Below are 13,992 nucleotides of genomic sequence, written 5' to 3' on the forward strand. Positions count from 1 at the left end.
CAGTAGGGTCGGGAGACTGGGCATCACTACACCACTCAGTCAGTAGGGTCGGGTGACTGCCATCACTACACCACTCAGTCAGTAGGGTCGGGTGACTGGGCATCACTACACCACTCAGTCAGTAGGTTTGGGTCACTGCGCATCACTACACCACTCAGTCAGTAGGGTCGGGAGACTGCGCATCACTACACCAGTCAGTAGGGTCGGGAGACTGCGCATCACTACACCACTCAGTCAGTAGGGTCGGGAGACTGGCATCACTGCATCACTACACCACTCAGTCAGTAGGTTCGGGTGACTGCGCATCTCTGGAACACTCATTGATGAAGAATCCAAATAACAGCATCCTATCCGCTCTCTCCACGAGCTTAGGATCCCTCCTCTCCTCCGGTCTTTGGTTACCATGGGGATGACACCCACCGATTCGGCCCAGTAGTTGAAGGAGAGGCGTGCCCATCAGACAGTCAGCTGGGGAAGAAGAGAAGAAGCGTCCTCCGGGCCAAATCTCGACTGCGGTTCCCTCACTGCCAACGCCCGTCCATCCAGCCGTAATGCGAGAAATAGTGCATCTGCAAGCCGGCCAGTGCGGTAACCAGATCGGAGCCAAGGTATCATTGTTGATTCATTTGTATTTTACCAAGAAAATAGATTGCTTCATGTGAATTATTGCAGGCGAGCTAGATAAGCCTCTTTTTTTTACCTCTGCATAGCAAAATGAAGAAAGGTAATCCACCCATAAGACTTGTAGAGGAAGCTGGTGCAGAACTGCATTATCGATTGGCTATAATATAACATGCATGAAAAATGCATGGTCATTCCGTGCACAAAATAAATATGTGTATAAGAGAAATAGGCGAAACAATAGCTATATCCGATTACTATCAGTTTGAATCACTGTTGCATATGAAATGGGCAGATTTGTTACTGTTGCTGCTGACTCATTCACAATAGTTATTTGGGTCTCTAAATGGACGTGCGGTGGAAGGGAGAGATAACGGTACTAGAATACCATCCTCTTCTCTCTTTTATGACACAACATATTTAACCTGATAAATATTTAGATCTAAATGGAATTTTAATGCATAGTTTAAATCATTTAGAGGCTTACATAATTATGTAAAGGGAATATTTAATGCAAATTATGCTAATGCAAATTAAGGTAAATGTCCCTGCAACAGAAAAGACATTGCATTATATTTAATTATTTGTATTTTATATTCTAACTGGCATTTTAAAAGGATGCTTCTGTGTATTGCTATTGACTTGCATCTCAACTCCTCTCTCTCTCTCACTGTCTCAGTTCTGGGAGGTGATCAGTGATGAGCATGGCATCGACCCGACTGGAACCTACCATGGAGACAGCGACCTGCAGCTAGACAGGATCAATGTGTACTACAATGAGGCCTCGGGTACAGTATGCACATTATATAGCATTGCATACATAAACCACATGTCACCAATTATTGAAACAAACAGAAACATGCTCAATTGATTAAATAGACTCTTATATCAACAATTAAAAAACAAACAATAGGTACCCTAAAATAAATAGGTACCCTATTATCACAAATACAGTGCAAATATGCACAGTAATAATTGGTTCAGTACGCCCAATATTTATTGTCTTTTTCAGGTGGGAAGTATGTCCCCCGTGCCATCCTGGTGGATCTGGAGCCGGGCACCATGGACTCTGTCAGGTCTGGCCCCTTCGGACAGATCTTCAGGCCAGACAACTTTGTCTTCGGTGAGTGGTTGGTTTGGTAGTCAGTGGAAATATGAGATTTGGTGGCAGACTACTAATGTAATCTTGTCCAGGAAATAATGGATTATGACACTTCTGTCTGCAGGCCAGAGTGGAGCTGGAAACAACTGGGCCAAGGGCCACTACACAGAGGGAGCAGAGCTGGTAGACTCTGTCATGGATGTAGTGAGGAAGGAGGCAGAGACCTGTGACTGTCTCCAGGGCTTCCAGCTCACCCACTCCCTGGGTGGGGGTACTGGCTCTGGCATGGGCACACTGCTCATCAGCAAGATCCGTGAGGAGTACCCTGACCGCATCATGAACACCTTCAGCGTGGTGCCCTCTCCCAAAGTGTCCGACACAGTGGTGGAGCCCTACAACGCCACCCTCTCTGTGCATCAGCTGGTGGAGAACACAGATGAGACCTTCTGCATCGACAACGAAGCCCTCTACGACATCTGCTTCCGCACTCTCAAGCTCACCACACCCACCTATGGAGACCTCAACCACCTGGTGTCAGCCACCATGAGTGGAGTGACCACCTGCCTTCGTTTCCTGGCCAGCTCAATGCCGACCTCCGCAAACTGGCTGTCAACATGGTGCCCTTCCCCGCCTGCACTTCTTCATGCCCGGCTTCGCCCCCCTCACCAGCAGGGGGAGCCAGCAGTACCGCGCCCTGTCCGTGCCTGAGCTCACCCAGCAGATGTTCGACTCCAAGAACATGATGGCGGCCTGCGACCCTCGTCACGGCCGTTACCTCACCGTGGCCGCCATCTTCCGTGGTCGCATGTCCATGAAGGAGGTGGACGAGCAGATGCTCAACGTCCAGAACAAGAACAGCAGCTACTTTGTGGAATGGATCCCCAACAACGTGAAGACCGCTGTCTGCGACATCCCACCCCGCGGCCTCAAGATGTCTGCCACCTTCATCGGCAACAGCACAGCCATCCAGGAGCTGTTCAAGCGTATCTCTGAGCAGTTCACTGCCATGTTCCGTCGTAAGGCCTTCCTTCACTGGTACACCGGAGAGGGTATGGATGAGATGGAGTTCACTGAGGCTGAGAGCAACATGAATGACCTGGTGTCTGAGTACCAGCAGTACCAAGATGCCACCGCTGAGGAGGGCGAGTTTGAAGAGGAGGGAGAAGAGGAAGCAGCCTAAACCATCCCGTCACTCAACTGCCAAACAGTCTATCACTCCCCTCCGTCCTGTCCCCAACTCCATCCCTTCATCCTTACCATCTGCTTTCTCTCAAGAAGGCAGATGTTCCTAAATGAATTGAATGTTTTTCCACATTAGACAGTGATCTTACCAGATAGTAGTAAACTTCTGTTGTTGTATGTTGGAAATCCACTGAATTGTTTCCATTTTCCTACATTCATCTCATCATTGCTTTGCGGAATTAAAAGAAAGTGATTTTAAAGTTCAAATTAAATTGGTACTTACTCTATGTTTTATTGTTTTTATTTGATGGGTGTTATAAATAATTAATATGGTCTTATATAGACTTGATTACTGTACAACATGAAATTGAAATGACACACTAGGTTAAAGTTAGCATGTACAATTACAGTATGTTCACATACTGTAAATTATATGCATTTGAAGCCATGAGCCCAAAATATCAAAGGTAAAAGCAGATTTACAAACCAGAAAAGGCCAACCACAGTTGGAAACTGGGTTTGTGAGGGAGCATTAACTACAGGCTGAAGACAAACTGCACTGCCCACTATGGGTTCATGCCAATGAGTTAGTAGCAATAAACTGCATTGGAATACATTCCTAGAATGTAACAACAGGTGAAATGAGACTGACGTATAGTGACTGTTAAAGACAGAAAGACTTGGATTCATTGTTTTCAGCAGTCATCACTTCCCAGCTCCTGCAGTCAGTTGCCGCTGGCTAATAATTCTGACTGAAGCTATTTTGTCAATCACAGCTTCACCGAAAGCTGACTAGTAAGGTCTGCATGCTGAGCAAGTGCGTTATTTCTCATATACTTCACACTCACCATTTTAGGGATGTCTGATACATGACGTCAGCTTATACGATGCTCTGTCTTCTGCTTTTGCCCTCTCGTTAATTCCTTATAGAAGTCTGGTTGTGTTTTCACAAGAGAGAGAGAGAGAAGCAAGTGTTGACATCATCTGATCAAAGTCCAGCACTGATTATGCAAAGAAAATCTACTGAGGTGGCCAATTCTAAAAATGACTATTGGTATTTATTTAAAATGTTGGCTACAAAAGATAAATAGGTCATGACATCGTATAACAACTCTACATGATGAGAATTGAATCCCATCATAGGCTTTTCAAAATACAAACAGCGTACTGGTAAGAACACACATAGAAGATATGATCTAATGTAGTATCACAGTTCAGCCAATGTTAAATTAATGCTAAATTCTGAATTCAAATACTACAATACAATTATTCAAATGTAAACAATCATTCATTTTGTGCTTAAATATGATTAATAATGACATAATTATTTGTTCTGCACACAGTATCCGCAAACAGAATATCCCACTGGGAGAAATGTTTTCCAGATAATATTAGCTTACAGTGTCATTATCTGTAAAGCTGTATACAGGACTGATACAGGACTGATTCAGTAGTGAGACATGTATTGAGGTAAGTAATCAGTGTAAAAATCTAGACAATTAAATGCTTTTCTGACAATCAGTAGTGGTTAAACAAATATTATTGCACGCTATATATTTAAGTAATCTATAAGGCATTTATACGAACATTTACATTACATTCCAATATAATTTTTTACATGTATCAAGGTATCACAGGTAACAGCAGTCTTTTTGTAGCTGTTGAGAGAACCAAATTGCCTAGACAGAGGACTGAAATACTCAGACTGAAATGTATTTATCAAAGACGAGTATGAGCAGGGACTGAATACTGGTCCTCTTCCATCTAGTGCAGGTGAAGGTTTGTTTCCTCTTCCAGTATGACCATTTGAATGATTGTGTACATGTCTATCCCATTCAAATATTCCAGTGCTATTAAATAACACACCATAGAGAAAGCAGTCAGAGCCTCATGAACCTTAGTTCTAGTTACAAGCTGTGGTATTTGCTGTAGCTATCCCAACGTCTGTGTCCAAGTCCTGTACTAGCACTATTCCATGTGCTTGCAGTACGTACAGTACACAGTGCCTGGGCCCTCCTCTTCCAGGGCTAGGTGCTGTGTACCTCTCGTCCCATCCTGTATCTGTCAACGTTGTGTCATGACCCTCTAATATCTAGGTAATCATCAGCTCTTTAGGTGGAGCTTCTACAGTCATCGGGATTTTGCTGTTGCTTGGATGTACAGGACAGGTGTTGAGAGACTTCTGAGAGACTAGGCTCAGATGAGTCTCTCCTCCTTGGGCAGTTTGAGTGTGTCTGGTCTCTCAACACTGCTGGCCCCCGTCTGCTCCTCAGCACTGGGCCGGTACGTCCCCTCCGTCTGCCTCTTCTTCCTCACCACGCAGAAAAGCCACACTAGCACAGCAGATGCTATGGCCAGCAGCCCCAGTATAACAGTCGGGGCCACAATAGCTGCAATGTTGGGTCCCTAGATGCAGAACAACACAGGGGTAGTAGTCATTCTCAGAAATAAAGCTCTGGATACTTCTGGTTTAAGTTCCTCTAACAAAAACAGAGATAAAGATAGCAGCAGTTTACTCACTGGGGCAGTTGTGTTAGAGGGTAGACTATTAGTTGTGTTGTCCCCTGTAGAAAACATTCAAGATTACCACTCAGGTCATTGTAATAGTTTGCTACAAGAATACAAATAGACCCTCGCTTTGATCAATGTAGCATAACACACTAGGATTGAACAATGTGGAAAAACAGGTCATTTTAAAATGACACACTGTATACCAAGTGCAGGTGATAGAAATGACACATGTGGTGCTCTGAGGCAACAACCTACATGTCCACACATGACCACATACCAGAACAACATGCAAATGTGAAAGCATGTATATGAATATTGTTTGTATAATTTTTTAGTTGTATTGTTTGTATTTCGTTGTATTTTAAATTTGTGACTGTTTCTGTGTTTTGTTACATTTCATGTTTTGTGGACCCCAGGAAGAGTAGCTGCAGCTTCTGTAAAAGCTAATTGGGATCATAATAAACAAATGAGCAAACGTTTTAACACGTTACTTAAATAGAGTTAAGAGTAATTTAATTACAGCCTAGGGGGAGGGGGAAACAAAACAGAAAGGTGGAAGTTGATGTCATTTTTAGATTGATAGATTGACAACATAATAGCCTGTTGCAATGCGATGGGATCACTGAGTTCCTCAAGTCCAGTGCTTTTTTTCAGGCACTTTCTCCATGGCAAGCCATGTGATTACTCTGTGACATCCCGCACAGTAACTACTTGAATGTAGGAGAGGGGGAGGAGAGGACTTGGAATGCGGCCTTTGCCCGTGGTCAGTGAAGCTCAGCCCCTAAACAGTTTTACTAGTTGAAGTATCTGGAAAAGCACTATTATATTTTGGTTACCATGTCAGTGCAGTGTCAAAGTGATTATTGACTATTAATTCACAGTAGATGTCTTGCTTAGAAAACTTCAACGCCCATTTAGGGATGTCAAACTAAGTTAATGATTGGCTAATGCAAATAGTGAAATAGTAAACTCTCCCAGGGGCAACAGTACACCTTGATAACAAAAAACAAGGGTAGGTTGTTTGGGGGAGGGGCACAACTTTTTCTCAAAATGAGACACTGAAAAACCTCCTGTAGCAGTGACAGCCTGATATGGGTATTGTAGAAAACTAACTACAGTTGATATTACAGCTTGGAGATGTCCGCACTCCTGTTCAGTGTTGTCCCATTACCAGAAAATCAGAAGAGCACTCAGAACGACCACTAAGGGCTGCTTTATCTATTGTTTCTTGCTGGGTAATATACAGCTATAATGCATTGTGAAAACGTTCTATAAGCACATACAACCCCCTTATAAGGTCTTACTATCATCTGATAATGATCCTGACTAACAGTTCAGTGGACTGACGAATAGCAGTGTAAAATAAAACATAGAAGGGCTCATACATACTTTAGAACCAGTAATAAAGATACAGATACAAGCATTAAGTATTACCATACTTCTATCAGAGAAATCACATGTCCGCATTAGGAAAAGTGGGTGTACCAGAGCTTTTCATACCAATGGTTCCTACCCAAAGCTCTCACGCATTACAAAATATTTGTACAACCTGTTGGCATGTTACTGCATGCTTTAGTTTTTTATTGAGTAATGGCTAGAATTGTGTGCACCCTGCTTTTGTGTTTTTATGCATATTTTTCCAAGTAAGGTACATATTGTTCCAAGTACAGAGACAATCTAGTGTGGTGGTGTTGGGGTTATTTCACAAGAAGGATGGGGGAGGGGGGGGGGGGGTTGTAGAGGCGGTGGCATGACTCACCCACAACCCAGGAAGGATTACTCCCCAAGACCAGGAGTAGGACACTCCCAGCCAGGAGACCAGGCCGGGCCGCGATGTCTGGGAGCAGTGCCATCTCCATTTAAACCAATGGGTTCTAAAGAGGATAGACCATCAGCAAGGGGACGCCTGGACATCAGGTCGGGGCCATTTCATCAGGAGTAGTGCTCAGCAGACAAGCACACCGGTGTCAGTCTCCAGGGCCGCTCTAGAGAGATGAAGGTGAGATGGTGTTAAAGAACAAAAGAACCGTTCATGAGGAGCCACACTGAGCCCGAGTCTCTATCGAAACCCCAATGTTATTGAGTCTGGTTCATAAAGTGACATAAAATGTAAGAGAAGATGAAATCACAACAGCTTTCTATACTTCATTCTGCATAGAATCATTGTAAGTCCCAGGAAAAACAATTATCCCATACCATGACAATACAATGGATCAAGTTATTATAAACATTTCAGACTGTCAGAAACTGTCCAACCGGAAATTGATAGGGCTGCAGGTAGCCTAGCGGATAAGAGCGTTGTGCCAGTAACTGAAAGGTCGCTGGTTAGAATCTCTGAGCCGACGAGATAAAAAAAATCTGACGATGTCCCCTTAAGCAGGGCACTTAACCCTAATGGCTCCTGGAAGTCGCTCTGGATAAGAGCATCAGCTAAATGTCTAAAATGTACATTTAACCATAGAGGCAAAATTACAATTGTGATTAATTCAGCACCATGTCGAAACATGACCACCCCCGTTTAAGGTTGGCTGATTTAGTAAAACTAGTGGTGTATGTGAACAATTGCACCTGTTCAGGGAGGTGGGGAGGGAGGGCATTGAGATAACAAATGACAATTCATGAGTCATATTCTTAGTAAATGTTGTAAAAGTAGCATCCTATCGAAATAAAATTATTGTAAAGTATAGGATTTATAGTGCCCCATAATTAATTTCCAATACTTCCAAGCCATTTTATGTAAAGATAAACTGCACTCCTGCTCCACAACAAATTAGTCGATCTAATAATACAAGAAGTATATAATTTTATTATAGACAGACCTGTACAGAACATTATACACACCTTTTCACCGAATAATGTTGATATCCGTTTTAGGCAACGGGGATCAATCCAACTCCTTGCGAAAAAAAACACCGTCTCGCTTCCGCCGCCTCACCTAAACGAGTGAGTGGGTGAACCGAAACTGGATCATATGTCAGGACGTGTTTATGAATAAACCGCTCCCAACAATGTCTGAAAAATAATCTGCAAACTAAATCCGATGGCAAAGCCGTTTTACTGGCTGAATGGGTTTATTTTGATATATATCATATTAGACTACCTGTATAGGTTTAACTATGTAAAACAGTTTTTTTAAATTCCCTCCTCACGTCGCCCCTATGGTCACATGGTTCACTTCAGTCTCATGTTACAGTACCTGAGCCTAGTATCAACCTGTGGTACAACAGACAGATACCCTTTGTATGATGAGGCACCGGACTAGTGGACAGAAATCTACCTGCTCAATGGAGCCTACTTCCTCCCATTGCTCTTCTCTCTCTCTCATTATGGATCCTTTACTATTATAGTTCTATGGGACCCTTTCTCAAGTTCTACACTGTTCTATTGATGTGTCTGAAGCCTTGAAAGTGTTCATCTACCTTTTTTTTCCATCTGCAAAAGAAAGATAAAAGGCTGTGGAATATGTTCAGGCCCAATGAGTAAACACTGAACATTTTGAGAAAATTTGGGCTGCATTTTTTAAATCCTGTATTTTAAGGAACACGTGTTTCATGTGAGTGCATGGTGAGAATTTGTTTGCAGTTTTAGGACCTCTAGTGGAGAGCAATTATATTTTTCTAGCTGACCCTATCCTCAAAGCAAGATAAAAAATAATCCTGAAATACCATAAACACAGCTAATCATGGTCCCTTAATCCTTGCCTAATCGCAGTTTCATCTAGGCCTATGCTATAATGTGACTGAAGACTGGCATAGAAAACACAATCTGATCCATGTATGATTCTATTTCCATGTTTGTATTTGGTGTGGTTGATTGTCAACCCATAACCACCCCAATATTGTATGTTATGTAGGCCTACATTCTGCAGTCTGCAAAAAGCACTGATTAGTCACATCATTATGTGTGCAGAAAGTATCCCTGCCACATAGGTCCTTCGGTTAATGGTCTCCCATGTATCGACACACATGTAGGCATGTTTCCATCTAAAAGAGTGGCTGAATTTGGTACAGTGGTTGTGTTTTTTGCTTTGGTCAAAGCAATGGGTACATGCGGGAGTAGGGTCGTGTCAATTGAATTCCTACCTGAAACGTTATTGCATGCGGCTTGTGGCGTTGTTCGAGCACTACATGCTTGTTGCTTGCCAATCATAGCTTTACTGTTGTTCTATCCAGTGAATCATCGTTTAGAACAGAAAAACCACCCGCCCCATTTCCTTCGACATTTTGGTGGCTTTGTGAAATTTACTGGCGGGTGGTTTTTGAAATAGTTGTTTTGAACAAAACTAGTCAGGGGAATATTCCAGATAACAGTAAATACTTAAAACATTAATGGCACTTTCTTTAAAAAAAATACAATTTCTGTTGAAATGATTGTCTCATATAGCAGGCTATCATAACAATAAGATATATCTACCAAGTAATTTCAAAATTACACTAAAGCGTAGCTGTCAACCTGCGAAATCAGATGCATTTTTAAATGCAACAACCGAATTTCTTCAGTGATATAATTTATCTTTGTGTACGCTGCGTGAACACATTGCTTGCTAGTTGCTACATTGTTGAGGCCTGAAACCTTCCCCAGGAAAATTTGCTCTCAGCCAGAGTGTCCGTCACTCGCAGCAGGAGCCGCAATAATGGCGAAGGTTCAAGTACTAAATGTCGCTGTCCTCGATAACCCGAGTCGATTCGGAAACCCATTTCAATTCGAAATAACATTTGAGTGCATGGAAGACCTGCCAGAAGGTAAGTGTTGTGCTCATCTGTCGAAAAATTACTTTGTTTATTCTCATCTAACGATTTATGGCTAGCTTGCTAACGTTAGCTCGCTAGCTAAATCTCAGACGATTTATGGCTAGTTTTCTAAGGTTGCCTCGCTAGTTAGCTAACTGAGATTCTCAACTAGGCTAGCTACTTCATGTTCAAACTGGCAATTTAGCTAGCGAACTAACGTTAGCAAACTTGCCATAAATTGTCAGATGAGAATTAAAGTAATTATTCGACCGGTGGCAAACAATGGTTAATTGATCCCTTATGTCTACTGAACAAAGAGGTGGCTCGTTTATTTGTATTTTTTTAAACATATAAATACATAAAACACATTGTACTTTGTGATATTGCTTAGCTACACGATGGCGTTAGTTGATATTTCTAGTTAGTTGGCTACTTTGCTTATAGCTGGCTAGCTTAGCCAGAATGGTGTCCAACTTTTGTTTGTATTTTGTTGGCTGCGGCGGGGAATTCTGACGGAGGAACACGCATTGACATGTCCACTTGCCTTTCGCGTTATCTACCCAAACAATCAAATAAATAATAATAAATAATATGCCATTTAGCAGACGCTTTTATCCAAAGCGACTTACAGTCATGTGTGCATACATTCTACGTATGGGTGGTCCCGGGAATCGAACCCACTACCCTCAATTCACAGGTGTCATTGATAACAGCATTCTGACCAGAGCAGTCTTCACAGTCCAGCAATTTCCTTGCTTTCTCCAACATTTCGAACTGAGTTTGTGGGTCCGGAAGACAGTGATTTGATTTGATACTTTTTTGTGTTGCAGATCTTGAGTGGAAGATAATATATGTGGGTTCAGCAGAGAGTGAAGAGTATGACCAGACCCTTGACTCTGTTCTGGTTGGCCCAGTACCAGCCGGGAGGCACATGTTTGTGTTCCAGGTGAGTTTTGTATAGATGGCAGTAACTAACAATGTTATTTCAGCAGTAGTCTGGCTGCAGTAGTCTGGCTGCAGCTTTCCTTGGCCCTCTTAATTTCTCTCTCTCCCAGTGGGCCTGCTCTGACTTGGGCCAAAGCCAGGCCACTAGTACTTTTAAGATATAATTTACATAACAATGGCCAACTGTGAACATTTGTTAACACCTTCACAAAGCAACTGATTTGATGATGCAGAGATTGATTCTGACCTTAGTGACAGCCCTAGCGATGGAAACCTTTCCCAAACAATAACAATGAGCTTATAACATAATCACAACACTGGTGCTGTATTGGAGAAATCAGAAATAGAAACTACACCCTCTCTCTTACCCATCTCTTCTCCTGCCTTCCTCCTTGCACCTCATCTACTGTATGTTATCCTTCAACAGGCGGATGCCCCAAACACGGGTCTGATTCCAGAAAGTGATGCTGTCGGCGTAACTGTGGCGCTAATCACCTGTACATACCGCGGACAGGAGTTCATTCGTATCGGCTACTACGTCAACAACGAGTACACCGACCCTGAGCTGCGGGAAAACCCACCAATAAAACCTGACTATGGACAGGTAAAGGAGGAAACTCAATTTGTGTGCTTGACTGTGTTTCCTTCCAGGAAGATGTTCAAGTTGTGTTAGTTGTATGTATAGGATACATAAGGTATACACTGTCCAACGAAATGCTTACTTGCACTTTACTTGTTCTCTCCCGTCTGCCATAGGTCCCATTCACATATCTGACAGGGCTGTTACATTAATATTGTGTAAACTAGGTGGAGCTATTGCTTACACCTACCACTTTTATCAGATCTATGAAGGCAATGAATGATGGTAGAGGAGAGGGGACAACTTTTTGGAATTATATTAAACCTTTGCGTTGTGGAAGGGCGAAATATCCATTAATACATTGGTCTTAAAGTGCAAACTCCGCTCAATCATCAGGGGCACGTGTGCCACAGTACTGCTCAGGCTTTAGTATAATGTAAAAATGGAACATGTCTTACTGCAAATATAAGGACATCTACTGAATAATTTCCCTCTTGATGCTGTTTGTTTTCTAGCTTCAGAGAAATATTTTGGCTTCAAACCCACGTGTAACAAGATTCCATATCAACTGGGAAGGGTGTGCAGAAAGGATGGAAGACTCAGAGAATGTGGATCCTGCCCCCAACTCTATGTTGCCCCCATCTTGCCTCCGGGCAAGGCCCCACCCATAGGGTTGCTACCTGACAACTCTATGGACTGCTTGTAGAGGGAAAAATACATATACACATAATCTTCGATCAACCCAAGCACTATAAGCAGAAGAATGGACATGGACATTCTGACTTGGATGTACAGCCAGCTTTGCCTTACAGCTGCCCTTATTTCCCAGAAACTGTCAACAACACACTCCCACCTTGGACTACAGTGTCTTGCATCCAAGACAATCTTTCTGGAGTAATCTTTATTATCTATTTGACATTTTTCACTTTCATGTCTATAACATGCTGAAAAACTAATTCATCCTTTCATTTTTAATACTATCAACAGGGCAACAGCTGAAGTATCCAAGTTTCCATAGATGGTTAGCAGCTAATTGGCAGAAATACTGATTCACACCAACTAGTCAGCTGTTAATTATGTGGTGTAAATACCAACAGAGGATTATGACACTAGTGAAGCAAAATGGAGGAAGAAATTACTCAAGTTGCAGGAAGGAAAATAATGGTGGTATTTTTTTGTACTTTCTGAGCCATTGTGTTTCAGTGGTAATGGTCCTTATAGCATTTGAGTTACACTTTTCCCTGTTGGTGTTTTGGGATACTTTTGGATGGGGGAGGGGGGGGGGTTGCTAATAATGGTATGTACATATGTTTATTTTCCTGTGTGCCATTTTGTTTTTGAAATAAAAAATCTTTTTGTTATGTGATGTGTGATTGTCCCTGACAAGCTTTGAGATGTGATAAAAATGGCAGATGTTGAACTCTAGGAGAATCACCTTTTTCCAACTTTGAAGGGTTTTGCATTGAAAATAATGGGTGGGGCTTCCTCGAATTTTTGTTGCATTCATAAATATCTGTAGTGAAGTATGCTCACCTGTAGTGCACATTTTGAAATTGGTAGCCTGTTTTACTTGTTGCCATGCAATTTGAATTACAGTTATAATATAATAATAATATATGCCATTTAGCAGACGCTTTTATCCAAAGCGACTTACAGTCATGTGTGCATACATTCTACGTATGGGTTGTGTTCAAGACAAATATTAACATGCAAATCTCCCTTTTTCACTGAATCATGTTCTCTTGTCATTGACTTCAGAGTTCACTGAATGTAATTGTAATCCTTTAGTGAACGGTTTGCTGAAAAAACATGCATGTATGGATGCTTGCAATTATGGACAGCTATGAAATGTATGGCTGTCATTTTCTGCATAAGAGTTAATGGCAAAAGCAGTATCTGAATGTGGGCTGTCTGGTGGTAAAATATGATACCTAGGACGATTCATGCAATATGAAATATTAACTAAATGACATTGGTTTCCTTACCAGTCATACTAACACCATTTACATTTTTGTCCAATTTAGCTGTTTTAAGATGCATGTAATTCGCTCTGGATAAAAGCGTCGACCTGCTAAATTACTCAATCTAAATGTACATTTAGCGATATAACTTGGAATGTATCAAGTGGTTTACTCCGAGATAATTTATTTGAGATATTCTGAAAATCTAGTCTCCGCGTGCGTTACATTCTAACCAATTTTCTAAAAATAGCCCGTCTTGACGTCACACAACCAATCACGGATTAGTCGGGCGGGAGGGGTCGGTATAGGCCAGTTTGCTACAGGCCTTGCATTTCGATAATACTTTATTATGCACGAATA

The 13,992-nt window shown here is 42.0% G+C and overlaps 2 protein-coding genes and 1 pseudogene across 4 annotated transcripts; 2 read left to right on the forward strand and 1 right to left on the reverse strand.

The window, feature by feature from the left end:
* The first annotated feature begins 449 nt into the window (after window positions 1-449).
* On the forward strand, window positions 450-3,192 carry LOC124027028 (annotated as a pseudogene). Its single transcript, XR_006837329.1, has 4 exons — window positions 450-608; window positions 1,301-1,409; window positions 1,634-1,744; window positions 1,848-3,192. The product of XR_006837329.1 is annotated as a tubulin beta-4B chain-like (transcript).
* Window positions 3,193-4,162: 970 nt separating this feature from the next.
* LOC124027030 (protein crumbs homolog 3-like) lies at window positions 4,163-8,584 on the reverse strand. 2 transcript variants are annotated; one of them, XM_046339589.1, is made up of 4 exons: window positions 8,258-8,584; window positions 7,176-7,401; window positions 5,426-5,469; window positions 4,163-5,311 (listed from the first exon to the last, which is right to left on the reverse strand). In XM_046339589.1, the coding sequence occupies exons 2-4, from the start codon at window positions 7,273-7,275 to the stop codon at window positions 5,102-5,104; spliced, it is 354 nt and encodes a 117-aa protein (XP_046195545.1). In that variant the 5' UTR covers window positions 7,276-7,401; window positions 8,258-8,584; the 3' UTR covers window positions 4,163-5,101. The 2 variants fall into 2 exon arrangements, with proteins under 2 accessions (XP_046195545.1, XP_046195546.1); XM_046339590.1 differs by lacking the exon at window positions 8,258-8,584 and adding an exon at window positions 7,613-7,946.
* Window positions 8,585-9,586: 1,002 nt separating this feature from the next.
* LOC124027029 (histone chaperone asf1b-A-like) lies at window positions 9,587-12,957 on the forward strand. Its single transcript, XM_046339588.1, has 4 exons — window positions 9,587-10,158; window positions 10,977-11,092; window positions 11,519-11,695; window positions 12,187-12,957. The coding sequence occupies exons 1-4, from the start codon at window positions 10,050-10,052 to the stop codon at window positions 12,340-12,342; spliced, it is 558 nt and encodes a 185-aa protein (XP_046195544.1). The 5' UTR covers window positions 9,587-10,049; the 3' UTR covers window positions 12,343-12,957.
* The last annotated feature ends 1,035 nt before the right edge of the window (window positions 12,958-13,992 follow it).

Source organism: Oncorhynchus gorbuscha, unplaced genomic scaffold (genome assembly GCF_021184085.1).
Source record: "Oncorhynchus gorbuscha isolate QuinsamMale2020 ecotype Even-year unplaced genomic scaffold, OgorEven_v1.0 Un_scaffold_2897, whole genome shotgun sequence".
In the NCBI taxonomy this organism is placed as follows: Eukaryota; Metazoa; Chordata; class Actinopteri; order Salmoniformes; family Salmonidae; genus Oncorhynchus; species Oncorhynchus gorbuscha.

Bases quoted from the DNA above. Each gene is read 5' to 3' on its own strand.
- LOC124027030 (XM_046339589.1), bottom strand. From the start codon at position 7,275: ATGGAGATGGCACTGCTCCCAGACATCGCGGCCCGGCCTGGTCTCCTG. The intron at 5,470-7,175 runs GTGAGTCATGCC...TGTTTTCTACAG, and splicing joins TAATCCTTCCTGGGTTGTGG to GGGACAACACAACTAATAGT. The intron at 5,312-5,425 runs GTGAGTAAACTG...TTCTGCATCTAG, and splicing joins CCTCTAACACAACTGCCCCA to GGACCCAACATTGCAGCTAT.
- LOC124027029 (XM_046339588.1), top strand. From the start codon at position 10,050: ATGGCGAAGGTTCAAGTACTAAATGTCGCTGTCCTCGATAACCCGAGT. The intron at 10,159-10,976 runs GTAAGTGTTGTG...TTTGTGTTGCAG, and splicing joins CATGGAAGACCTGCCAGAAG to ATCTTGAGTGGAAGATAATA. The intron at 11,696-12,186 runs GTAAAGGAGGAA...TTTGTTTTCTAG, and splicing joins TAAAACCTGACTATGGACAG to CTTCAGAGAAATATTTTGGC.